We start from the raw sequence: 26,428 nt of genomic DNA, 5'->3' as shown, positions 1-26,428 counted from the left end.
TGCTTATGTGAAGAAACTTCAACCAGAAAAGCTCGAACCCAAAGCGGAGAAATGCGTATTCATAGGATACCCTAAGGAAACTATTGGGTATACCTTCTATCTTAGATCTGAAGGTAAAACCTTTGTTGCCAAGAACGGATCCTTTCTAGAGAAAGAGTTTCTCTCGAAAGAAGTAAGTGGGAGGAAGGTAGAACTTGATGAGGTAATTACACCCCCTCTCGAACAGGATAGTAGCACAGCGCGGGAAGTTGTTCGTGTGGCGCCTACACCGACTGAAGAGGAAGTTAATGATGATGATCATGAAGCTTCAGATCAAGTTACTACTGAACCGCGAAGGTCCACAAGGGCACGCTACGCACCAGAGTGGTACGACAACCCTGTGATGGAAATCATGTTGTTAGACAACGGTGAACCTTCGAACTATGAAGAAGCGATGGCGGGCCCGGATTCCAACAAATGGCTTGAGGCTATGAAATCCGAGATAGGATCCATGTATGAGAACAAAGTATGGACTTTGGTGGACTTGCCCGATGACCGGCGAGCCATAGAAAATAAATGGATCTTCAAGAAGAAGACTGATGCAAACGGTAATGTAACCGTTTACAAAGCTCGACTTGTCGCAAAGGGTTTTCGACAAATTCAAGGAGTTCACTACGAAGAGACTTTCTCTCCCGTAGCGAAGCTGAAATCAGTCCGAATCATGTTAGCAATTGCCGCCTTTTATGATTATGGAATTTGGCAAATGGACGTCAAAACAACGTTCCTTAACGGGAACCTTAAGGAAGAGTTGTATATGATGCAACCAGAAGGTTTTGTCGACCCTAAGGGTGCTAACAAAGTGTGCAAGCTCCAGCGCTCCATCTATGGGCTGGTGCAAGCATCTCGGAGTTGGAACATTCGCTTTAATGAGGTGATTAAAGCGTTTGGGTTCATACAGGTTTACGGAGAAGCCTGTCTGTACAAGAAAGTGAGTGGGAGCTCTGTAGCTTTCCTCATACTGTATGTGGATGACATATTATTGATGGGGAATAATATAGAGATGTTGGAGAGCATAAAGGCCTATTTGAACAAGAGTTTTTCAATGAAGGACCTTGGAGAAGCTGCATACATATTAGGCATCAAGATCTATAGAGATAGATCAAGACGCCTCATAGGTCTTTCGCAAAGTACATACCTTGACAAGATATTGAAGAAGTTCAATATGGAAAACTCAAAGAAAGGGTTCTTGCCAGTTTTGCAAGGTATGAGATTGAGTAAGACTCAGTCGCCGACCACGGTAGCAGATAGAGAGAAGATGAGTTCTGTCCCCTACGCTTCAGCCGTGGGCTCTCTAATGTATGCCATGTCGTGTACCAGACCTGATATAAACCTTGCCATAAGTTTGGTAGGGAGGTACCAAAGTGATCCAGGTATGGAGCACTGGACAGCGGTCAAGAATATCCTTAAGTACCTGAAAAGGACTAAGGAAATGTTTCTCGTTTATGGAGGTGACGAAGAGCTCGTCATAAAGGGTTACGTCGATGCTAGCTTCGACACAGATCCGGATGACTCTAAGTCACAGACCGGATACGTATATGTGTTGAATGGTGGGGCAATGAGCTGGTGCAGCAGCAAGCAAGAAGTCGTGGCAGCATCTACATGTGAAGCGGAGTACATAGCTGCTTCAGAAGCAGCTCATGAAGGAATTTGGATGAAGGAGCTCATCACCGACCTTGGAGTGGTTCCAAGCGCGTCGGGTCCAATGACACTCTTCTGTGATAACACTGGGGCCATTGCCATAGCCAAGGAGCCCAGGTTTCACCGGAAGACGAAGCACATCAAACGCCGCTACAACTCCATCCAGGACCATGTCCAGAGTGGAGTGATAGATATTTGTAAAGTACATACGGATCTGAATATTGCAGACCCGTTGACTAAACCTCTTCCACGAGCAAAACATGATCAACACCACAATGCTATGGGTGTTCGATACATCACAATGTAACTAGATTATTGACTCTAGTGCAAGTGGGAGACTGTTGGAAATATGCCCTAGAGGCAATAATAATATGGTTATTATCATATTTCCTTGTTCATGATAATCGTCTATTGTTCATGCTATAATTGTATTAACAGGAAACAGTAATACATGTGTGAATAAATAGATCACAATGTGTCCCTAGCAAGCCTCTAGTTGGCTAGCTCGTTAGTCAATAGATGATCATGGTTTCCTGATCATGGGCATTAGATGTCATTGATAACGGGATCACATCATTGGGAGAATGATGTGATGGACAAGACCCAATCCTAAGCCTAGCACTAGATCGTATTGTTCGTATGCTAATGCTTTTCTAATGTCAAGTATCTTTTCCTTCGACCGTGAGATTGTGCAACTCCCGGATACCGTAGGAGTGCTTTGGGTGTATCAAACGTCACAACGTAACTGGGTGACTATAAAGGTGCACTACGGGTACCTCCGAAAGTGTCTGTTGGGTTGATACGAATCGAGATCGGTAAGTGTCACTCCGTGTGACGGAGAGGTATCTCTGGGCCCACTCGGTAGAACATCATCATGAGCTCAATATGACTAAGGAGTTAGTCACCCGATGACGTGCTACGGAACGAGTAAAGAGACTTACCGGTAACGAGATTGAACATGGTATAGGTATACCGACGATCGAATCTCGGGCAAGTTCTATATCGACAGACAAAGGGAATCGTATACGGGATTGATTGAATCCTTGACATCGTGGTTCATCCGATGAGATCATCGTGGAGCAAGTGGGAGCCACCATGGGTATCCAGATCCCGCTGATGGTTATTGGCCAGAGAGGTGTCTCGGTCATGTCTGCCTGTCTCCCGAACCCGTAGGGTCAACACACTTAAGGTTCGATGACACTAGGGTTATAGGGAATTATTATACGAGGTTACCGAAAGTTGTTCGGAGTCCCGGATGAGATCCCGGACGTCACGAGGAGCTCCGGAATGGTCCGGAGGTAAAGATTGATATATAGGACGGATGGTTTTGGACACCGGAAGTGTTTCGGGCGTCACCGGTAATGTACCGGGACCACCGGAGGTGGCCCCGGGGGACCACCGGAGGTGGCCCCGGGGGACCACCGAAAGGGGGCAACGACCCCGGGAGGTAAGGTGGGCCAAGTGGGGGTGGGAACCAGCCCCTAGGTGGGCTGGTGCGCCTCCCCACTCAGCCCAATGCGCAGGGGAGAGAAAAGGGGGGGCAAACCCTAAGCCAGGTGGGCCTAAGGCCCACGAGATGGTGCGCCACCCCCTCCTCCCCCTCTGGCCGCCACACCTCCCATCTGGGGGGGCTGCCGCACCCCCTAGGGTGGGAACCCTAGGGGTGGCACCCCCTCTCCCCTTCCCCTATATATAGTGGGCACTTTGGCCATTGGGGAACACACTTTTTCCCTCTCCCTCGACGGAGCCCTACTCTTCTTCCTCCTCCTCTCTGCCGGTGCTTGGCGAAGCCCTGCCGGGAGACCTCGTCTCTCCATCGACACCACGCCGTCATGCTGCTGGAGTTCTTCCCCAACCTCTCCCTCCTCCTTTCTGGATCAAGGTGCGGGAGACGTCACCGGGCTGCACGTGTGCTGAACGCGGAGGTGCCGTAGTTCGGCACTAGATCGGAATCGCTGCGAGTACGACTCCATCAACCGCATTATAGCAACGCTTCCGCTTAGCGATCTTCAAAGGTATGAAGATGCTCTTACCCCTCTCTCGTTGCTGGTCTCTCCATAGGAAGATCTGAATATGCGTAGGAAAATTTTGAATTTATGCTACGTTACCCAACAAGATCACCTCATAATGCTACCGTCGTTCTAAGCAAGATAAGGTGCATATAGGATTAACATCACATGCAATTCATAAGGGACATGATATGGCCATCATCATGTGCTTCTTGATCTCCATCACCAAAGCACCGGCACGATCTTCTTGTCACCGGCGTCACACCATGATCTCCATCATCATGATCTCCATCAACGTGTCGCCATCGGGGTTGTCGTGCTACTCATGCTATTACTACTAAAGCTACGTCCTAGCAATATAGTAAACGCATCTGCAAGCACAAACGTTAGTTTAAAGACAACCCTATGGCTCCTGCCGGTTGTCGTACCATCGACGTGCAAGTCGATATTAACTATTACAACATGATCATCTCATACATCCAATATATCACATGACATCGTTGGCCATATCACATCACAAGCATACCCTGCAAAAACAAGTTAGACGTCCTCTAATTGTTGTTGCATGTTTTACGTGGTGACCATGGGTATCTAGTAGGATCGCATCTTACTTACGCAAACACCACAACGGAGATATATGAATTGCTATTTAACCTCATCCAAGGACCTTCTCGGTCAAATCCGATTCAACTAAAGTTGGAGAAACCGACACTCGTCGGTCATATTTGAGCAACGGAGTTACTCGTAGCGATGAAACCAGTCTCTCGTAAGCGTACGAGTAATATCGGTCTGAGCCGCTTCGATCCAACAATATAGCGGAATCAAGAAAAGACTAAGGAGGGCAGCAAAACGCACATCACCGCCCACAAAAACTTTTGTGTTCTACTCGAGATTACATCTACGCATGAACCTAGCTCATGATGCCACTGTTGGGGAACGTAGCATGGGAAACAAAAAATTTCCTACGCGCACGAAGACCTATCATGGTGATGTCCATCTACGAGAGGGGATTTCAGATCTACGTACCCTTGTAGATCGCACAGCAGAAGCGTTAGTGAAGGCGGTTGATGTAGTGGAACGTCCTCACGTCCCTCGATCCGCCCCGCGAACCGTCCCACGAACCGTCCCGCGATCCGTCCCATGATCTAGTGCCGAACGGACGGCACCTCCGCGTTCAGCACACGTACAGCTCGACGATGATCTCGGCCTTCTTGATCCAGCAAGAGAGACGGAGAGGTAGATGAGTTCTCCGGCAGCGTGACGGCGCTCCGGAGGTTGGTGATGATCTTATCTCGGCAGGGCTCCGCCCGAGTTCTGCAGAAACGCGATCTAGAGGTAAAACCGTGGAGGTATGTGGTCGGGTTGCCTTGAAAAAGTTGTCCCAAATCAGCCCTAATTGCTCCATATATATAGGAGGAGGGAGGGGAGGCTTGCCTTGAGGCTCAAGGAGCCCCAAGGGCTGCGCCACCAAGGGGAGGAGGAGTCCTCCTCCAATCCTAGTCCAACTAGGATTGGAAGGTGGAGTCCTTCTCTCTTTTCCCACCTTTCCCTTTTTTTTCTCTTCTTTTGGTTTTTCTTTCTCTTGCGCAAGACAGCCTTGGGCTGACCCCACCTACTTGGTGTGCCATTCCCAAGGTCCTTGGGCCCTCCCGGGTGGGTGGTCCCCCCTCCCGGTGAAGATCCGGAACCCATTCGTCATTCCCGGTACATTACCGGTAATGCCCGAAAACCTTCCGGTAACCAAATGAAGTCATCCTATATATCAATCTTCGTTTCCGAACCATTTCGGAAACCCTCGTGACGTCCGTGATCTCATCCGGCACTCCGAACAACATTCGGTAACCAACCATATAACTCAAATACGCATAAAACAACGTCGAACCTTAAGTGTGCAGACCGTGCGGGTTCGAGAACTATGTAGACATGACCCGAGTGACTCCTCGGTCAATATCCAATAGCGGGACCTGGAAGCCCATATTGGATCCTACATATTCTACGAAGATCTTATCGTTTGAACCTCAGTGCCAAGGATTCATATAATCACGTATGTCATTCCCTTTGTCCTTCAGTATGTTACTTGCCCGAGATTCGATCGTCAGTATCCGCATACCTATTTCAATCTCGTTTACCGGCAAGTCTCTTTACTCGTTCCGTAATACAAGATCCCACAACTTACACTAAGTCACATTGCTTGCAAGGCTTGTGTGTGATGTTGTATTACCGAGTGGGCCCCGAGATACCTCTCCGTCACACAGAGTGACAAATCCCAGTCTCGATCCATACTAACTCAACGAACACCTTCGGAGATACCTGTAGAGCATATTTATAGTCACCCAGTTATGTTGCGACGTTTGATACACACAAAGCATTCCTCCGGTGTCAGTGAGTTATATGATCTCATGGTCATAGGAACAAATACTTGACACACAGAAAACAGTAGCAACAAAATGACACGATCAACATGCTACGTCTATTAGTTTGGGTCTAGTCCATCACATGATTCTCCTAATGATGTGATCCCATTATCAAGTGACAACACTTGCCTATGGTCAGGAAACCTTGACCATCTTTGATCAACGAGCTAGTCAACTAGAGGCTTACTAGGGACAGTGTTTTGTCTATGTATCCACACATGCACTGTGTTTCCAATCAATACAATTATAGCATGGATAATAAACGATTATCATGAACAAAGAAATATAATAATAACTAATTTATTATTGCCTCTAGGGCATATTTCCAACAGGTATCTCGCTAGCTCTTTCTGAGACCGCAAAACATAAATGCAGAGCACTTTCAAAGATCAAGGGCTGACTAAACATTGTAATTCTGGGACGAAAGGGGACTTATAGACCTGAGGTTGGGGGCGGCAGAGCTGTGTGGGCCCCACAAGCCCGCCCACCGCCACCAGGGTGGTGGTGGCGGAACCAGGGCTTGTGGCCCACTGGCCCACCCCCTGAGGTGGAACTTGGCGCAGATATTTTTTATATTTTCCAAAACTGCTCCCCGTAAATTTTTAGGATGTTTGGAGAACTTTGATTTCTGCACAAAAATAACACCAAGGCAATTCTGCTGAAAACAACGTTAGTCCAGGTTAGTTTCATTAAAATCATGCAAATTAGAGTCCAAAACAAGGGCAAAAGAGTTTGGAAAAGTAGATTCGATGGAAACGTATCAACTCCCCCAAGCTTAGTCAGCCCTTGATCTTTGAAAGTGCTCTGCATTTATGTTTTGCGGTCTCAGAAAGAGCTAGCGAGATACCACATATTCATATTGCTTCATGCTTGTTTTGATTGAAGTCTTGGTATTTGAAACTCATTATTATTTGCTCGTTAGCTGATTATGCCATTGATATTAGTTTACCGTGAGACCTTTGTGTCATTTGCTTATGTGGTTAACTTGTGATCTTGCTGAAATTCTGGTTATGAGTTAGACATAGTTGCAACAACAAGATCAAACAGAGTTTGTCAAAGTTTTTCTTTCTCTCTCAGTTTGTCAACTGAGTTGCTTGAGGACAAGCAAGGTTTTAAGCTTGGGGGAGTTGATACGTCTCCATCGTATATACTTTTCCAAACTCTTTTGCCCTTGTTTTGGACTCTAATTTACATGATTTGAATGAAACTAACCTCGACTGACGCCGTTTTGAGCAGAATTGCCTTGGTGTTATTTTTGTGTAGAAATCAAAGTTCTCCAAACGTCCTGAAAAATTACGGGGAGCAGTTTTGGAAAATATAAAAAATATCTGCGCCAAGTTCCACCTGAGGGGGTGAGCCAGTGGGCCACAAGCCCTGGCTCCGCCACCACCCCCTGGTGGCGGTGGGCAGGCTTGTGGGGCCCACACGGCTCTGCCGCCCCCAACCTCAGGTCTATAAGTCCCCTTTCGTCCCAGAAAAAATAAAAAGAGAAGTTTTCGCCGCGTTTACGACACGGAGGCGCCGCCACCACCTGTTCTTCATCTGGAGGGCAGATCTGGAGTCCGTCTTGGGCTCCGGAGAGGGGAAATCGTCACCATCGTCATCATCAACCTTCTTCCCTCTCCAATTCCATGAAGCTCTTCGTCGTTCGTGAGTAATCTATTCGTAGGCTCGCTGGGCGGTGATGAGTAGGATGAGATCTATCATGTAATCGAGTTAGTTTTGATGGGGATTGATCCCTAGTATCCACTATGTTCTGAGATTGATGTTGCTACTACTTTGCCATGCTTAATGCTTGTCACTAGGGCCCGAGTGCCATGATTTCAGATCTGAAATTATTATGTTGTCACCAATATATGTGTGTTTTAGATCCGATCTTGCAAGTTGTAGTTACCTACTATGTGTTATGATCCGGCAACCCCGGAGTGACAATAACCGGAACCACTCCTGGTGATGACCATAGTTTGAGGAGTTCATGTGTTCACCAAGTGCTAATGCGTTGGTCCGGTTCTTTATTAAAAGGAGAACCTTAATATCCCGTAGTTTCCTTTTGGACCCTCTGCCACGGGAGGGATGGACAATAGATGTCATGCAAGTTCTTTTCCCTAAGTACGTATGACGACACACGGAATGCATGCCTACATCACATTGACGAATGGGAGCTAGCCACATATCTCTCCGTGTTATAACTATTGCATGATGAATATCATCCAAACAAATCACCGACCCATTGCCTACCAGTTTGTCCTACTGCTGTTACTTGTCTTGCTCTGCTGCTGCTGCTACTACTGTTGCTACTGTTGTTACTTGTCTTGCTCTGCTGCTGCTGCTACTACTGTTGCTACTGCTGTTACTTGTTTTGCTCTGCTGCTGCTGCTACTACTGTTGCTACTACTGTCGCTTGCTACTGTTGCTACTTGCTACTGCTGTCACTACTGCTTTTCCTTGCCGTTGCTATTGCTCGTTACACTGTTGTTACCTGCTACAATTTTGGTTCGCTAGACGTTGACGGGAACTGACAATTTCCGTCGACGGGCAACTTAGCGCCATTGATACAATCGTTAGGAATAGTCTGCCGTCAACAGTCATTTCTGACACCGTTGTTATCATACTACTTTGCTGTTACTACTGTGCTTGCAGATACTAATCTTTCAGGTGTGGTTGAATATGACAAATTCAGCTGCTAATACTCGAGAGTATTCTCTCACCTCCTGCCTGGCGTACCAACAAATTTGGGTCGAATACTCTACCCTCGAAAACTGCTGCGAACCCACGCACTGGTGGGCCATCAACAACATTCTTCTAGTTTCGTTGCCGGGGAGTGCTAGCAGCATTCTTCTGGTGCCGTAGGGGAATGTTTGTTGTCATCAGCATTCGTCTAGCCATCGCCAGAGATTGCAATCATCGGCGTCGGCGCCTTCCATCCCAACTCTGAGGCGGATGACGCCGGAGGCGCCGATACAAAGCCGAGAGCGGCCTCTTCGTCCATGAAGGCGCGCATCAAGACACACACGTAGCCCGGGGGGCTACGGCTCAGGCCGGTGGTCTCAGCTACCTCGTGGGCGTCGACAGTGCGAGCCAAGACGCTGGTGGAGAAGGGGGTGGAGGTGGAGACCTGGGGGCGGAGCAGGTGCGGCTGCAGCCCCGTGCATCGCAGGGAAGCTCGGGTCGGCCGTCAGCCAGGGGTCGAACCTCATCGGCGAATGGTCACGGGCGCGAGGAGCACCATGGTGGGCACTTCCGGCGGCACGACGGCCGCGTCCACGGGTGTGATGACCTCCATGCGCGCCCCTCCAGTGCCGTGATGGCCGCGTCGAGCGACATCGCGGCCGTAACGGCGGATGGCTTGCATCCGGCGACGAGAACGCCGGGGGCCACCCACTCCATGGCGGCGACGACCAACAAGGCGGTAGTGGCGACCGTCCTCGCATATCAGACGGAGAAAGAAGGAGACAAGGCCCGGCATCTCACCGTCCGCGAGTGTTCCTTCCCTCCCTTTCTTCTTTGTTCTCTCTTTCTCTCTTGCTCTTCGCTCTTGGTAGGCTCGTGCTGATAACGTGTTTTGAATCAAGTGACTGAATCTCCTTAATCGATGGATTATAGGAAGCTTAAATATCTTCCAAAGAGACACGATGATCCAGAGAAGGAGTCAGTTCGAGGGAGATGCATCGGTTGCACAAGGACGCGGGCATCTGTGCGGGTGCAACCGCACGTTCGTCGGGTAAGGGGAGATTTCCCCTTAATTACAGATTGTAATTTAATCTTAACACCTTGCAGCAGCGCTGTGGCCGTGTCCCCGCAACGCCAGGTGCCCTAACTATTGCACCCCCGCCTAGCTTGGAGCATCCGCTCGACCACCGGCCATGTAACACCACACGTCATGCATGCGACGCCGCCCCTGCTTCTTCCATAAGCCGCTCCTCTCCCCCCTTCCGATAGCACAACTCTCCCCGCGTCGGGAGGAGGTGGCTCGCAAGAGAAGGCAAAAGCACAAAAAAGGAAAAACTGATTCGCGACCGCCTATGTTTCGCGAATGTCATCCACTCGCCGAACTTTGCACGCACAACGAGTTGTTTCAAAGCCAAGTGGTCAGCCATGGCCCGGACGTGAGTCTTATTTGTGGCGTGTCTGAATTGTTGAATTTTGATGAAAAATTTATGTAGGAGAGGCAGTGACCATTTTTTTTTAAGAGAGAGAAGAAGGAGAGGAGGTGACTTACGAGAGAAGGCAAAAGAAAAAAAAAATGAACGGACAGACAGCGTTGTTTCAAAGCCAAGTAGCCAACGCACGCGCTCCTCCCATACTTGATTTCTCCCGCCTCCCTTGCCCAGAAAAAATAAAATTCCCCAAATCCACCACCTCGCCACCGACGCCATGCCGCCGCCGCGCCGTCTCCTCCTCCTCCCTCTCCTGCTCGCCGCCCTCCTCGGCGGCACCGCCAGCGCCCTCTCCGTCCCCGCCGTCGCCGCCGCCGCCGCCGAGCTAACCGGTAAGCTCCACGCCTCGCACACCCCTCCCCAAATCCCTGTAAAACTAAACCCTAACCCTAGCCGTCTCGCAGTCGCCTCGCACCCGCCGGCCTCGCTCCGCCTCCCGCCGGCGGGGCCGCTCGCCGGGGACGCCCGCGGCCCCTTCTGCACGCGCGTCCATCTCCGCGCCCGCGCCTCCCGTTTCCGCGACCCGTCCCGCTTCTTCCACGCCCTGCGCCTCCGCGCCAACGCCTCCCGCCCCGACGCCCTCGAGCTCTGCTTCCACCGGTAAGCAACGGAAACCCTACCGTCCTCTCTCCTTCTCGTGCCTGCTTGCCTGCGCTTCTCGGCCTGATTTCTCGGTCTGCGGTGCTTGCAGGAATGCCACGGTTGGTCCGTGCAAGTGCGCCGCCTCGCAGTGGCACAAGGTGCCTAAGAGCGGGCTCTGGGCGCAGTCCCTCTCGCCCTACGACCACCGGATCATCGACTTCCGGATGCCGGCGGACCCTTCGAGGTCCGTCGTGGTGTCCACGGAGGAAGGTGGGGGTTCTCTATCCTTATTGCATTTCAGTGGTACTGCTTGTTGTAATGTATGCACACCTTGACGGGCGTCTGCCAGGCGAGATTTTGACTGGGGAATCGGGGCTTTTGTGTTTGTCTCTGCAGAGTTCTTGTTCCACAGGGCGTTGTTCCTGGTGCTGGGGGTGGTGCTGATGGCACTGGCCCACACGCTTAGTCAGTCACTAGTGTTCTACTATGGTGGCGCCATGACCATCGGCATTTTCCTTGTGGTGCTGATTATACTCTTTCAGGTAAGCTCTTCCTCTATACCCTGTTCTCTGTGGAGCGCCACTTAATCTGATAACTAGAGATAACTAGCATTGGTGAATTAGTCTATTTTCATAATGGTTGAGTGAAGTTCTCTTATTCTCTACTCCCTCCGTAAACTAATATAAGAGCATTTAGAACACTATTTTTAGTAAGCTAAACGCTCTTAATTAGTTTACAGAGGGAGTACTTCACAATACCAGTTGGGCCATGATAATTAGAGTAGCATATATGGCACTATTGAACAGAATCCTGCAACATGTGCTTTCCTACAGCTTGGTGGATATTATCTCCCTCCTTTTCTTTCCCTGTTCATTTGTTTTTCCTGAATGTATTCACTTGCTTTGTGCTGTTCATGATGCCTAATTTCCCAGAAGTCATACTTGGTTTGTATAGCCTTTTTGTCTGCTACTTGGGTAGGCAGTCACGTTCCGAGTTGTTATTTCTATTTCTCACTACCTGTCCCTTTTTGCTATATCTTATTTCGAGTTGTTATTTCTATTTCTCACTACCTGCCCCTTTTTGCTATATCTTCTTTCAGGGAATGAAGCTTTTACCTACTGGCAGAAAGAGTTCGCTTGCTATTTTTGCGTACTCTTCAGTTGTGAGTACTCATTTGACCATTTAGATAGTTTTCTTCTCTAATTTCATTTTCACACTCTTGGACATCATGATAATTTCTCAAAACAACAGGTTGGCATGACAACATATTTTCTGCACTATTTGTCGGGACTGCTGCGTTCAATTCTTGTGGAAATGGGAATCGCTGAAGACATGCATAATCCTGTATGTAAGTTCTCCATCCAGGAATAGTGTCATCTATGGTTCATTGTGCTCATTTAATTTCCACCTACACTTACATTGCCACTTATTTAAGGCATAACAATTTAAATTGCCCAAGGACTTTGACATTCTTGACGCTTATATTTTCTCTGTTTTGTCTTGGTAGATCACTATGAAGTATAAACTGGACTAGTGGATTACTGTTTATGATTCTTCTAAATATGTTACAAATGCTTGTCCTTTTGAGTTCCTATTGTCTAATTGCCGGGTTCTACTATATTGCCCTAGAAAGGGATTGTTAATGTTTTTATACATGGTTAGACCAATCTCTTTAAGTTGGAGTACCATATAGGTATTATTATTGTTGTAACATCATTATTCTGTTCGAGTTTCATTTCTATCATTGCTCTATTGACATAAGAACATGTAAACTACATTTGCAGCTGGGAATATTCCTTCTTGTTTGCGTCATCCTAGCTGGAGCCTGGTTTGGTTTCTGGGGAGTCCGTAAACTTGTTCTAACGGAAGAAGGATCTGTTGATACTGGCGTGGCCTATTTCGTCGAGTGGGCTATCTTGATTGTTTCTGCTGTCTTGATCCTCCAGGTATTTTTTTTGTAACGATGGCTGTTTCCTGGCTATTCTACTAGTTATCACTTCATTGACTGGCAGTTTTGCGTCTTTGATTCCTGTAGAGTTCTCTGGACTATCTCCTTGCATTCGCAGCTTTAGTCTGTTGTATAATCATCAAGACATTTTCAAGGATTGAAGGGATGTCAGGATTTATACGCCGTTTATTAAGGTATGAATTATGACGTAGTACCTCCTCAATTATTATAATAATGCCCCTTTGTATTATCTAAAGTTGAATACGAACTTGCTAATTACAGGCTTACAGCCTTTTGTTATTCATGATTTTAATCCTACGTAATATCGCTAAGCAGAAGCTGGTATAGTGGTATACTCCTGCTCATCAGTAGTGTTAACTGTTAATATTAATATCTTAGTGTGGTGGTATCAGTGAGGAGCAACCTAGCAAGCTCCTGGTCTAGACATGGCCAACACAGTTTTTACAGAAGCAATTGAGGCCCACGTACAAAAAAAAATACCATTCAGATAAAACTACTTCCACAAAAAGAAATGCTAGGAACAGAAGAAAGAAGCACGGTAGAAATTGGACACATAATGAAATTTTAATGACCATATGGGAACGATGTGGCAGGGATGTTGACCATGCCACCTAATTATCATTAATGAATCGACCTGAGGGATAAACTGGACAGTGTAAATAGTTGGAGGTTCAAATTCAAATGGTGTTTAATAGGCCAGGTTTGAGAAGTGGTCCTTTTTCATTTGATAAACATTATTGTCAGTTGTCACGACAAGAACTATTTGCATATGCTTGAAAGTCACAACTAACTTGAACAAATATATTTTCTCTTGAAAAGAAAGGGACTGAATGAATATCTCTATGCAGTGGACTTTCCAAGGGCATCACACGAGGCTTCTCCCGCTATGAAGATTTGGGAGGGTATTCCAACACAAATGGAGCTCACAAAGATGGGTTTAACAAGCTTCATGGTGAATACCTGAAACACACACCAAGAAGAAATTCACCTCTTTCAGGTTTGCCATCCTTCCGTTGCATGATTTCCCAAATTCACTATTGTTCTCTCAGTGTATCACTTCATTTTACTTCTCCAGGCTCGCAGAAGAAAATGCCGTCACAAGTTCTTGACAGGGAAAGCTACTATTCGACCTACCACACTACCCCAGAGAGGAGGAAGTTTACGAAAGAGGAATACGAAGCATTCACCAAAGAAGAGACACGAAAGGGTATGCAACAGTTACTGTCCTCGCCGGATTTCAACAGGTGGGCGCTTGCGAATGCGGACAGGATATCGGTGACTCCAGCAGGATCTGGACGCAGCAGCAGCAGCAGCAGCAGCCAGGAGCGACATCGTTTCTTTGGATTGTTTTAAGCTGTTTATGATTACAGATTTATCAGTTACTGATGTCTCGAGTGCTTGCAGAAACATGTATGATTCAGTGATTCTACGAAGGCTAGGCTAGGATAGCAGCTGGATGTTACCAGTGTTTTTAGTGGCAGACAGTCTTAGAGTCTAGTATTAGGTTAGCTATTCTTGTGTGCTCGGTTCAAACATCTTGCTACTTTCTGTGTGCTCACTAACATTCAGAATTAATATTGTGTTCTGATTTGCCACTGCGTCTAGATGTCATCCCTCAGATGCAGAAAAACAGAGTCATCTGAATCTTTTTGACACAAAAGATGCTCCCTCATGAAACAATATAACCGGAAGAAACATCAAACAAAAAAAAATTCTGAATCTTTTTGACAACATAATCTGTTTTTTTTTTCAGATTTTTTTGGAAACTTTCAAACGTTGTTGTACGAAGTTTTCTTTGAAACATGGTTTTCAAGTGATATTCTCTCTGATAAAAAGCTTTGAAAATAGGCATTTTAGAGCATTGATTTCCTTTTTCGTTTGTCAAGAGCACACAAATGTCATTTCCTGGTGAAAGTGTGCACTCAGGTTTTTTCCCAGTTATTGTTGTCCGAAGGTTAGTTTTAGAAGGGGGCGTAATACAAAACAATCTTATGGTGAAGCAACTGCTATCAGCATTTACTTCTTTTTTTCTGGGAAAAGAGATACTATTATAGGAGTATTAGGAAGTGGGGGAAATACAGTCAGGCTGAACGGCTACAGCAACTTCCTCAGGATATAGGAGTAGTTTTTAAGCTCCTCTGCTCCGGTGTTCGCCGGCGTCGTCTTCGCCTTCTTCTCTGCCATCAGCAGGAGCAAAACCAGCCTCCGTCTTGCTAGATCAATAGGAGCACAACCCCAATTTTGTCAAAAACACCATTTAACCATTTTCAACTTGCTTTAACTTTTAACATGTGCATCACATTAAAACATGCCCTATATGTAAAATGAGTAGTTTTCTGTGTCCTAAATTCTAGTGGCATTTTCATCCATGTCAGAGTTATTAGCATGTGGCTAGCTCCGGTCGAAAACTGTATCCTGATGTTAAGCAGAAACTTGTCAAAACCTGCCAACTTAACTTGATGATAGCCATTGATCTATAGCTAATATGGAGATGCTTCTATTATGTGTTTTGTGCGTACATTCATGTCATGCCTTTTGATCCCATGTAAATTTCCTAGAGCATATTTATTTCTCGCTCTCAATATGTTATGATAATGTTTCTTGTTATTAAAAACCTCTATTTTTTCACTAAAGTCCTAAAACTGTAACAAAACTTTGCATTTTGCAAGACTCATAGCAATTAAACCATGCTGCATATGAAAAGCTTTGATATGAATTGTGAGCATCTCCATGTATACTTAGGAAGACTCATAGTAATTAAATCAGTTAATAATTTTTGTTAATCAGTTAATCAACCAGTTTACCCATGTTGCTGTCATGTTAATAATTTTTAATCTGTTGCTATGTTGCACTAAAGTAGGCATGACAATGTTGTTGACAATACACATGAATCTTCGTTAGATCTTCGCATAGCCCATCCGGCACTTTTTACACGCCCATCACATATGTTGGTAGAGCTTGCGCGACAGGCCTGGTCTTCACGTCTCTACCTCCTTGCGGCAGGTGGTCTTCCCACTTAGCCAACTTCTCTTGTAAACTTTGGAGCTTCCCTTTTGTTACACGTCCCTCTGGACATGTCACCCGCATTGACATAATGCATATCCAAATCTGTTGTCATTTCATTCAAATCAATCAAACTCTATAGCATTTCCCAATATTGCAATCTGAATGTTCCCCGTGCAGCTTGACATGTGGATTCCGTTGAAGAGAACCAGACGACTACCATGAATCGAAGAGTGCCAACAAGCTTGGAATCGACCGGTCAGGTTGGGGCGAATGATGTCTAGTCCGGATCCACCGATTGTGCTAATTGGGCGGAACTAAGACTTCAAGAGATTTTGGCCAAGTAGAAGATGCTCCTCTCCTAATTGGGTGGACGCCTATTTGTAGAAGTCTTGTTTGTCAGTTGATGTTAGCCCGCCCAACAGATTTTGGCTCCCATCATTGTAATCCATTTTGTGATATAATCCCATACAAGTAGAAGTAGGGTTATTAATGCCATTCATAACCTGAGGTGACATTCTAGTGTGATGTGGAGTACAAATTAACAAATACCTCTGACAGCATGTGTGCATGACACACACAGAATGCACATGCAATGTGAACTACAAGAATGCATACCAATATTTGCTCTGTTGGTGGCACAGTTCTGAGGAAAATAATATTTCTTCTTCTTATGTTCAGTTAACCACTTATTTAATCAAAATTTAGCAAATGAACCAAATTTAAAATGGTTTAGTAATTCTCATACTATACTGATGAAGTGATGAGCATAAACAAATCAACCCATAATTTAGGCTCCATTCGGTATTTTTCGGTCCGGTTTTGATACGCGTAGCCTTAGCACCGAGCGCCTTCTCTGTAAGTTGCCGCATATTTGCTGGCTCCAATGCAATCCATGGCAATGTTTAAGATCATTCTTTTTTTCCAGATTCTTATCCCTCAAGAGTCCAGTTGCGGCACTGACAGTGAACCACTGCAAGGGAAGCCATGTAATCACCAGACCTATTCCAAGAAGTATAATGTTAGTGAAATGTGCCTCAGCTGTCACTTAATGTATCTGTACTCTGAACCAGGTGTAAGGGAAACTAAAGCAAGACCTTGATCCATAAGGTGACTTGCATGCAGCAACAATGTGAGATTTTGCCTGGTCTGCGTTCTTCTGTTCAGTAAGCAATGCAAATAACAAATCATTTAATTATTAGAACGTAGGGGATTTATAGTATGGCAAGTCCATAACCACATGGATAAGAGATCATGGAATTTCATAAATAATACATTAGCCTGGTTACAAGATGTGTAAACTGTTCCAGTTCTAACAAAAGATTACAAGCTGCAAGAAAGTAGTCTGATGAGTTACTTGTCAATATAGACATTTGCTTTCTGTGTTGATGTGTTGATCAGAATTTTATACCTGCAAGCTATGGACTTAAGAGGGTGCAATGAGGAAGGTGATTTTGCGAAATAAAGATGTATGGATGTCATTCTACAAAGAAAGTGCACACGGTTTTGACATAGCAGCCTGTCTCAGATCAGCTCAGCTGCAACTATTATTACAAAGCCGCAAATGGCCTAAACAAGAACACAAATGTGAGCACAGAGATTGTTCAATTAATTTGTACCTGAGATTCATAGTAAAGTCCGGCATATAACGACGCATAGAAGACTTCACCACCAGAGCTACTAGAAAAGTTTGAAGCTAACTGGAACATGGAAACCATGAAAAGTTAATGTTCTGCGGAAGTGCGGATATTTTTAAGGACACAGATCAGGTCAGATATATACATTTTAGCTCAAATAAGCTCACCTTTTCAGGGTCCCCACCATCTTTGAACAAGTCGTAAGCTTCGCGCATCACAGGTCTTCGATCTAAACCGACCTGAAAAGTGAAATTCACAATGAGTAACCATTTGATCAGCGATCTTCATTTTGTGCATAGTGGTGCCAAAAAGTTCTACATGTCGGACACATATGTCATGTCTCCATACCATATTCGGTTCATACAGCAAACTAAACACATGTGTTATTCAGTGTTTCTGCTCTATGCTTGTTTGCTACTACTTTGTTGATAAACTTTACATTGTTCCATTTCAGTCTTCAGTCAGTCAATTAACACATGCAGCACTTTGCATTTGCAGGTTGGTTGTCAGCCCATCAAAATTGTTGAATTATGCACTGACAACAAAATTTTGCATCTTGCCTCAAGACATTAGCTGTATATACACGTGGCATAACTGAGTTACAGTATAAAGAGAAGAGTATTGCCTCCAAGAAGCGCTTCCTTGCCCCCTCCACCCCATACAGCTGAGCTTCAGACAGAAAACACCATATCGACTCTTCGGTGTCATTGGGGTTGGCAGCAACATCCAGCCTGAACTGCTCCGCGGCATCCTCGAACCTGTGCCACAACGTTCAAAAACGAAAAGAAAGCTGAAACTCAACAGTGGATAGTTCCAGATGTGAGGGGTGCCTGATTAATCATTGGATTATGCACCTGTCGAGGTAATACAGTGACAGCCCCCTCTGCCAGAGATCTGAAAACACTCACACAAACACGCACATGGCTGCAGCTGGTGATCTTGTTTCTTTGATCGAACTGACAACAATGGTGGATTAGATCACAAACGTACATGCTTTCTGCCGCGGATCCAACTCGATCGCGCGATCGAACTCCGCCACGGACCCAGCCACATCTCCCTGCAATGCAACGGAAAAAGATGAGGCGAGGGAGGGGCTCCCCCGTAGTTCTAGTCACCGAAGCAGAGTGGGAAAACGGCGTAAGAGGAGGTTAATCTTTAGAGTGAATTCCATCCTGTAGTTGTACATCTGTGACACATGTTACGCCGTTCAGTGAAACTTCTATCGAAATATCAGATTTTGGAGACTTTTAACACGGGTTTACCTCAGTTTTGCATTTTGCTTGTTTATGTTAGATAGAATCGGGATGTTGCGTCAATGATTCATAAAACATCATTGACGATCATGTGTAGACTTCTCTTGTCCATATGTTTCTTTGCTCGTCTCTGTCCAAATATTTTTAAACCCCAGACATCACCTTACACCTTATCCAATGAGCACGCATAAAAAGAAGAGGATTCAGAGCTTCTAAAAAGGATGTTCTAGACGAATTTCCACTCGATGGGGTAATTAGTGTCACAAATGCATAACTAGGGAGTAAAATATGGAGTTCACTCTGGTCTTTATCCTCTGAGACTCTGACAGTCTGACCTGCTTGAAGAGCTGCATACCGCGCCGGACGGCAAGGGGCGCGGCCGCCGCGCCGCCCGCACCGCCGGAGAGGAAGTCCCAGATGCCAGCGGCCGCCGGCAGGAGGAGCCTGCGCGGCAGCACGCCGGGCGTGGCCGCCGGCGGAAGTGGCGAGCGGTGCGGTTTGGGGGGTGCCAACGGCTTGGCCCAGCGGACGCGGCCGTAGGCTCCGGTGGCCGGAGAGCGGAGGAAGGAAGAAGTGGATGCCATTTTGGAATTCGACGAGTGGAGGCGAGGCGAGGCAGCCCGACCCCGACGAGAGGAACGACGCGAACGAAGCAGGGACAGACAGACGTCTTCGGCTCGAGAGTGGATGGAAGCTAGCGGGTGCACGTTGACACGATAGGCCTCCCGTCGTTCTAACCGTTGAGATACAATGGTATTTTTTTTCTTTTGAAAAACATCAGAGATCTATATTGATCTAGTGTATCACCTAGCGACAACTACAAACACGGAGTCATCTAACCGAAGACGTGCCGTCATCATCGTCACTCCTTAGTTACCGGAGTCAGTTAAAACTTGTTGTAGTAGACAGTTAAAAAGTCGTCGTGTTAAGGTTTTATAGGACTAGCTCACGGGAACAACAACCACCGTCGATGAAGAGTAGCGTAGATCAGAAAGATCCAACTTGAAGACTGACCGGTGGAGTCATCGATGGTGGTCATATCTTCTGCCAGATGTGGTCGGCCTGCGGTTGGATGGTCTGATCTTCAGATTCGGCATCTAGCCCCGGTTATGAGTCAGGAAGACATAGTTGCCGGTGAAAGCCGGGCCGTTGGTGGGCGATGGCGGTGTTTTGCGTCGTTGGCATCGTCGTGCAACTATTGTCCACCCACTCGTGCTCCTCGAAGGGAAATCCTAAGATCCGGTCTTCCAGATCGGACGATGACGATACTATGGTGTAGTTTCTTTTCTAGGGGCATCATTTGTGAAGCAACGTTGGAAGACAGAGGCAGGAGGTGGAGCGTCTTCGTCTTGCATGAAGCTTCGGTGGAGTTGTCAAGTCATGCCTAGCCGACAGGTGCTACGTAAAGTCATGCCTGGTTGACATGTGTTACGCACGATAGTTCTTCCTAAGTCTTCGCGTCTAGGCGGATGAACGTAGGGCGGTGGCGCTGTTGGATGCCATGGTGGCGTTGACGTATGTCTAGTCTGACAAGGATGGTGCGGATATCTCTCCTGAAGTGGGTCAGTGGTCCGTTGATGAGGGCGGCTTTAGGTAGGCTGCATCGGTTGTTGATCCCGATACGTTATGTGGATGGATTGGCGACAACATCGATTTTAGATATGAGGAGTGACTCCATATTGTCGAGTTTGTAGGTATGAGTGATGGCTTCGGATGGATTTATATATATTCTTATCAAGCCTTTATGGAATAATTAATAAAAATGACTGCATGCATCGATTGATGCAGAGGTCGGGTGTTCAACCTCCTTTAAAAAAACAGAGGAAGTAGAAGAAATAACTTAAGATCTGCAGAAACTCGCGGTGTTTCATGAACCAATAGGAAGTACAACTTCAGAAAGTAATTTGTGCTGTAATAAGTTGTAGAAACTAGGTGTTCTCCTACTCTTCATTGGCTCATTCAACGAAGGTGACATTATTGTGACGGGAGAAAAGTACCTGTTTTTGGTTTAGAGGTCAACATGGTGAAAACTTGATTTCCTGTTGGAATCAATAGCCACATGCATTTTTTCTTCCATTCATTCAAACACCTGTACAACCAAGCAGAGTAGTTGTTTCTGCAGTCTCTGGGCGGTGCGGCAGTTTGCTTAAAAGAAATGGTCTTCTCAAGTCACTGGAAGTCTGGAAGCAAGGTACTAGCAAGATATATCAGCTTTGTCTGAAAAGGGAAAACAGAGTCAGCATTATTGTCAACTGGAGTAGATTTTATTCCAAGGCTTTGTTTTTAGGATGGAAGAGTATACAATTGACCACAAGCACATTCAGTAATTACTGAGTTCTACACGATGAGCTACTGGGTACCAAGTATTGCAATATATTACAATCTAAGATCAACTCAAGAACCACACCAACTCAAATCAAGCAACAATACTGGACCAGAAGTCTTAGCACATGCCAATCTGGTACCCAGTAGCATTTTCTGTAAATAAAATTACATTTTTCTAAATCAAACCAGACTTAAAAAGAAATCTCAGATGATTGGGACCTACTAGCAGGACATATGTCCAAGCAATGAAACACAGAGAGATCAACTGGATTTTATTGCAAGGCTTGTTCGTTCAGACAGGGTATATAAACAAGTGACTGTAACTACATGATCCGGTACCAACCACAACATGCTCCAATATAAGATCGGCCAATCAAGAACCCAAACACATCCATGAACCACCTCTACGGCTTCATTTCGATCGTGGTCTTGTTGTTCTTGTGCCGCACAAGCTCGCACTCACACACATACATGTACCTGTAGTATGGTGGTACAAAGGATCTCCAGAACAGCACCTCGGACCTGCCCCGCGGTGCGGCGGCGCTCCCGGACAGGAGGTCGACCACCGTCACCCTAGGCACCTTGGTGCGATCATCCGGCCCTCTCTGGTAGCTATCGCGCAGCAGGAACAGCTTGAGACGACCCAGACGCGGCGCTTGGGCCATGCTCCAGACGTACCGGGACTGGAGGTCGAGAGGGTACTCGCCGCCCAGCAGCAGGGCGTTCTTCTGCCTGTAGTCCCTGAAATGTGCAAGGACCCTGCGCCATGACCGGGGGCAGAGACGGTCTGCGCCAAGTCTCAGCAGCAGGCCGGCGCTGATGAACGCGTTCATGAATGAGCCACGCATATCGAGGGCGAGCTCCATGGCGATGGACGTCAGCTCCGGGTGATCCTCAGGGTCCGTGCTCCCGAACGCCAGCGTCCTGAAGAAGTACCAGTAGGCCTCTTCGGGCAGGCGTTCTAGCCTGACCGCCTCAGTTGTTCCGAGACTGGCCACCTTCTCCGATCGGCTAGTGATTATGATCTTGCTCCCATGTTTCAGGGATCTCGTGGAAGAACGAAGCAGCCCCCTCCATGTGTCTTCATCGAAGTCTTCCGGGAGCTCGACGACAAGCAAGGATCTTTCTTCAACTGAGGCGACGTTGATATTTTGGTGCTTGATTGTACACTTGTGTCTGAAAGTTGTTGCCGTTTCATCTCTAGTGAGACTGTCTCCGGTGTAGAACAAGATCGAGGAGAAATGGTTGCGCACCCGCTCGTCGTCGCAAACATGCTCCACGAGAGTGCTTTTCCCAATAAGTGCAGAACCAACGATTGGAAGGACACCAGGATCTCCATCCCCTTGTTGATCTGCTTGTAGCAAGAAGCTGATAGCTTGTTCCATCTCCATCTGGCGGCCGAACATACACTTGTCCAAGAACAGGTACGCGCTACGAGGCTGGCGGTGCATGCGAGGGTAGCTCATCAGAAATACAGCAAACTCCTTCATGTCAACAACCATGGTTTCTAGGCATAGTACAACCTGTTTCAACTCCTTACTGCTGCTTTCTCTACATGCTATCACCATGCTCTCAGATTGAGTGCTGCTAGAAAGGCGGCGAAAGCGCTTAGTTGGACTGAATGCGGACCGAGCAAACAAGCGGCGACTCGTCTCCTCTTCCCTGGTATTCTTCTCTCTGCACCTGAAGGCGTCGAGAAGGTAGTATCCTCTGAACATCTGCTCTCTCATCACGCTAACCTGGCGGATCATCCCTCGGTTTGTGACACGCCGCCCCTCGGCCTCCTCGATGATAGCAGATATCCTCAGAAGCAGCTGGCGCAGCCTCTGAAGATCCTCCTCAGTGGTTGTCTGCTGCTCGCGGCACTTGTCCACCACAACGGATATAGCTCTGCTGATAATATCTCCAAGAACTGCGGAGATGAGCGCCTCCATCGTGAAGTGCAAGCAAACGGAAACCACTCCCGGCCTCTCACCGGATAGATGGTGGTCTGAGCTTGAAGGACTTAAGCAGTTGCCGAGTCAGGTGCGCTGAACTTGAAGGAGTTAGGCAGTTCCAGACAGATGACTTTGAACGGCCAACTCAAAGCTTCAGAAGAAAACGTGCTGTAAGTTTTAGAAAATAGGTGTTCTAGTCTTCGTTGACCCATCCAACAGGTGTTCTATTCTTCATGGACTCTCTCATCTGCTCTCTCGGCACGCTAGCCTGACAGGAATTAGGCAGTTGCTGACTCGGTGACTTTGAACAGTCAGCTGAAAGCTTCAAAAGGCAATTATGTTACGAATTTCAGAAAATAGGTGTATTCCTCAATGAAAGTGACATTGTTATGACAGAAGAAGAAAAGTACCTGTTTTTTACTCAGCGGTCAGCATGGTGGACACTTGACCCTGCATGTTTGCACCATTGGAATCAATAGCCAGATCACATTTTCCCTCTGTTCTTTCCAACACCTGCCCAATCAAGCAGCGGTTGTGTCTGCTCGCTGCAATCTCTGAGCGGTGCGGCCGTTCGTCGGGAACAAGGTACTACCAGTAAGCTTCTTTAGACAAACAACTTAGCTTGATGGCTTCCGTCGTTCCAAACGACCATCTTCTCTGATCGGCTAGTCACTATGATTGTGCTCCCACGTGCCATATATCTTTCAGAAGAGTGCAGCAGCCGCTTCCATGACTCTTCGTCCACGTCCCTTAAGAGTTCAATGACAACCAACAACCTTTCTTTACCCGAGCTAATATTTTGATGCTTAGTGACACAATGATCTCTAAAAGTCATTGCAGTTTCATCTTTAAGGTCATTTCCGCTGTAGAGCAAGATCAAGGAGAAGTGATTGCGCACGCGCTCATCCTCGCAAACATGCTCCACAAGAGTGCTCTTCCCAATAAGTCTAGGACCAACGATTGGAAGGACACCCAAATTCGCAACCTCTAGAGGATCAGCTTGTAGCAAGAAGCTGATGGCTTGTTCCCTCTCCATTTGGCGGTCGAACATACACTTGTCCAAAAGTAGATATGAGTCATGCGAGGATAGTTCATCAGAAATATAGTGAACTCCTTCATATCAGCAACCACGCTTTCCAGGACAAGAACAACCTGCTTCAACTCCTACCAATATCTTTGCTCTTGATTTTAGTATCGCTAGAAAGACTCCAAAAGCGATTAGCCTGATTAAATTTGGATTGAACGAACAGGGAGTGACTCACCTCCACATCGTCGGTCTTCTTCGCTCTGCACTTGAAGGTGTCCAGAAGGTAGTACCCTCTGAATATATGCTTTATCATCAATGTTAGACCTTTCAGCCTAAGCATTGATAGTTGTGGATGACACTAGGAGAGTTGGGACAATTTTCGTTGGTTTATTTCTCACACAATGCCATGCCAACCTGAGGGGTTGGGGATACATATTTATAGGCTGCTAGCCAGCCAAGCATATGCTAAGATGCTAGTCTAAGATGCTAGTCTAAGATGCTGCTAAGATGCTAGTCCAAGATGCTATCCTAACTGCCAGTCCTTGATGGTCAAGGATTCTATCCTAACAGCCACAAGGACCATGTGCTGCAGCCCCACAAAGGACTATGTGCTGCAGCCCCACAAAGACCATAGTACATAGACTTATCCATCATTCTCCCCCTAAGTCTTGTACGTCGTCTTGTGGGAGAGTCAAATCATCCCAATCCTGGAGCAGAGTTCGAGGAACTTGATCCTCCCAAGAGGCTTGGTGAGCAGGTCTGCGAGCTGGTCCGTGGTGTTGATGTAGCTCGCCTCGATGCTCCCTTCTTCCAAGCAGCTGCGGATGAAGTGATACCTCAACCGGATGTGCTTGCTCCGTTCGTGAAAAACGGGGTTCTTTGCCAGAGCCAGGGCGGACTTGCTGTCCACCAGGAGCTGCACCGTTCTGGTGTCTCGGACGAGGAGATCACCAAGCAGTCGAGCGAGCCAGAGCGCCTGAGTGCAGGCGGTGGAGGCCGCTATGTACTCGGCCTCACAGCTGGACAGGGCCACCACCTGCTGCTTGACCGATTGCCAGCTCACGAGACACTTGCCGAGGAAGAAGAGGATCCCGCTCGTGCTCTTGCTGGTGTCGATGTCGCCGGCGTGGTCGCTGTTGCTGTACCCGACGAAGTGTGCCGCCCCCGGACACCTAGGGTAGTGGAGGCCGTGGTCGAGGGTCCCTGCCACGTAGCGGACGATCCTCTTCACTGCCTACTGGTGCTCCGACGTCGGTCGCTCCATGAACCGACTGACATAGCCGACGGAGAATGCCAAGCCGGCCGTGTGTGGGCGAGGTAGCGAAGGCTCCCCACAAGGCGTCGGTACTGCGTAGCGTCTACTTCCTCTGTCGTGCTGTCGCGGCTCAGTTTCAGCCTCTCCTCCATCGGAGTGAGAGCTGGGTGGCAGTCGGTGAGCCCAGCTAGCTCAACGATGCGCTTGGCATAGGCGGACTGTCGAAGCGCGATCCCAGAGTGATCCTGGTGCACCTCGATCCCTAGATAGAAGGAGAGGAGCCCCAGATCACTCATCTGGAAGGTGGCCTTCATGTCTTCCTCGAACGCCGCCACCTCTGCATCTTTGATGCCGGTGATCACCAAGTCGTCAACATAGACGCCCACCAGCACGGCATTTCCTCCACTGCCCCGTCGGTAGACGGCCGCCTCATGCGGGCTTTGCTCGAAGCCCATCTTCTTTAGCGTGGAGTCCAGCTTGGCGTTCCACGCCCTAGGTGCCTGTCGTAGGCCGTAGAGAGCCTTACGCAGGCGGAGTACCTTGCCCTCCTGGCCAGGGATCGCAAATCCCGGTGGTTGATGTACATAGACTTCCTCCTTCAAGTCGCCGTTGAGGAATGCCGACTTGACATCCATGTGATGGACACGCCAGCCCTCCTGGGCAGCTAGCGCAAGGAGAAGTCGCACGGACTCCATCCGTGCCACGGGAGCGAAAGCATCATCGAAGTCGACTCCTTCCTGTTGCAAGAAGCCTCGGGCCACCAAGCGAGCCTTGTGCTTGATGATGGCGCCGGCTCCATCCCTCTTCAGCTTGAACACCCACTTAAGGGTGATTGCGCGGTGACCACGAGGGAGGTCCGCGAGCTCCCACGTGCGGTTCTGCTCGACCGCATCCATCTCCAACTGCATCGCGGCGCGCCATGCCGCGTCTTTCTCGGCCTCTGCAAAAGACCGAGGTTCGCCGTCCTCACACGCGAGTTGTAGCTGCGCCTCCAGGTCGCGTGGCACCAGTCCCGGCACCGGCTGGTCGCCGAGTAGATTATCCATCGTACGATACCGTAGCGGTTCGCCGCTATGATACGCGTCGATGCGCTCCTCGTCGTGAGTGAGCGGGGAAGCGAACTTCATCGGGTTGTGCTCTGCGTGAGCTGGTGCTGATGAAGACGAGCCCGGAGTGGTGACTG

At 47.6% G+C, this 26,428-nt stretch overlaps 3 protein-coding genes and 1 pseudogene across 5 annotated transcripts; 1 reads left to right on the top strand and 3 right to left on the bottom strand.

Annotated features, from left to right (window-relative positions):
- The first annotated feature begins 10,412 nt into the window (after window positions 1-10,412).
- On the top strand, window positions 10,413-14,403 carry LOC123448624. Of its 2 annotated transcripts, XM_045125587.1 has the most exons (10): window positions 10,413-10,589; window positions 10,662-10,857; window positions 10,949-11,109; window positions 11,236-11,381; window positions 11,939-12,001; window positions 12,091-12,183; window positions 12,624-12,785; window positions 12,875-12,981; window positions 13,657-13,805; window positions 13,884-14,403. In XM_045125587.1, exons 1-10 carry the CDS (start codon window positions 10,475-10,477, stop codon window positions 14,159-14,161), a joined length of 1,470 nt encoding a protein of 489 aa, XP_044981522.1. In that variant the 5' UTR covers window positions 10,413-10,474; the 3' UTR covers window positions 14,162-14,403. The 2 variants fall into 2 exon arrangements, with proteins under 2 accessions (XP_044981522.1, XP_044981515.1); XM_045125580.1 differs by having other exon boundaries at window positions 10,454-10,857.
- A 2,011-nt stretch (window positions 14,404-16,414) lies between these two features.
- On the bottom strand, window positions 16,415-19,384 carry LOC123417629. Of its 2 annotated transcripts, XM_045106913.1 has the most exons (8): window positions 19,037-19,384; window positions 18,439-18,505; window positions 18,303-18,342; window positions 18,074-18,206; window positions 17,616-17,687; window positions 17,431-17,511; window positions 16,909-16,970; window positions 16,415-16,813 (listed from the first exon to the last, which is right to left on the bottom strand). In XM_045106913.1, exons 1-8 carry the CDS (start codon window positions 19,283-19,285, stop codon window positions 16,744-16,746), a joined length of 774 nt encoding a protein of 257 aa, XP_044962848.1. In that variant the 5' UTR covers window positions 19,286-19,384; the 3' UTR covers window positions 16,415-16,743. The 2 variants fall into 2 exon arrangements, with proteins under 2 accessions (XP_044962848.1, XP_044962849.1); XM_045106914.1 differs by lacking the exon at window positions 16,909-16,970.
- Window positions 19,385-21,034: 1,650 nt separating this feature from the next.
- LOC123448594 (disease resistance protein RGA2-like) lies at window positions 21,035-23,262 on the bottom strand. The gene has a single exon (XM_045125547.1). It carries the CDS (start codon window positions 22,958-22,960, stop codon window positions 21,431-21,433), a length of 1,530 nt encoding a protein of 509 aa, XP_044981482.1. The 5' UTR covers window positions 22,961-23,262; the 3' UTR covers window positions 21,035-21,430.
- Window positions 23,263-23,343: 81 nt separating this feature from the next.
- LOC123448616 lies at window positions 23,344-24,403 on the bottom strand (annotated as a pseudogene).
- Between the last annotated feature and the right edge of the window lie 2,025 nt (window positions 24,404-26,428).

The sequence above is a fragment of the Hordeum vulgare genome, chromosome 1H (genome assembly GCF_904849725.1).
Source record: "Hordeum vulgare subsp. vulgare chromosome 1H, MorexV3_pseudomolecules_assembly, whole genome shotgun sequence".
NCBI classification, from domain to species: Eukaryota; Viridiplantae; Streptophyta; class Magnoliopsida; order Poales; family Poaceae; genus Hordeum; species Hordeum vulgare.
The sequence above is the reverse complement of the archived record's forward strand: the minus strand, read 5'-3'. Positions and strand labels throughout refer to the sequence as shown.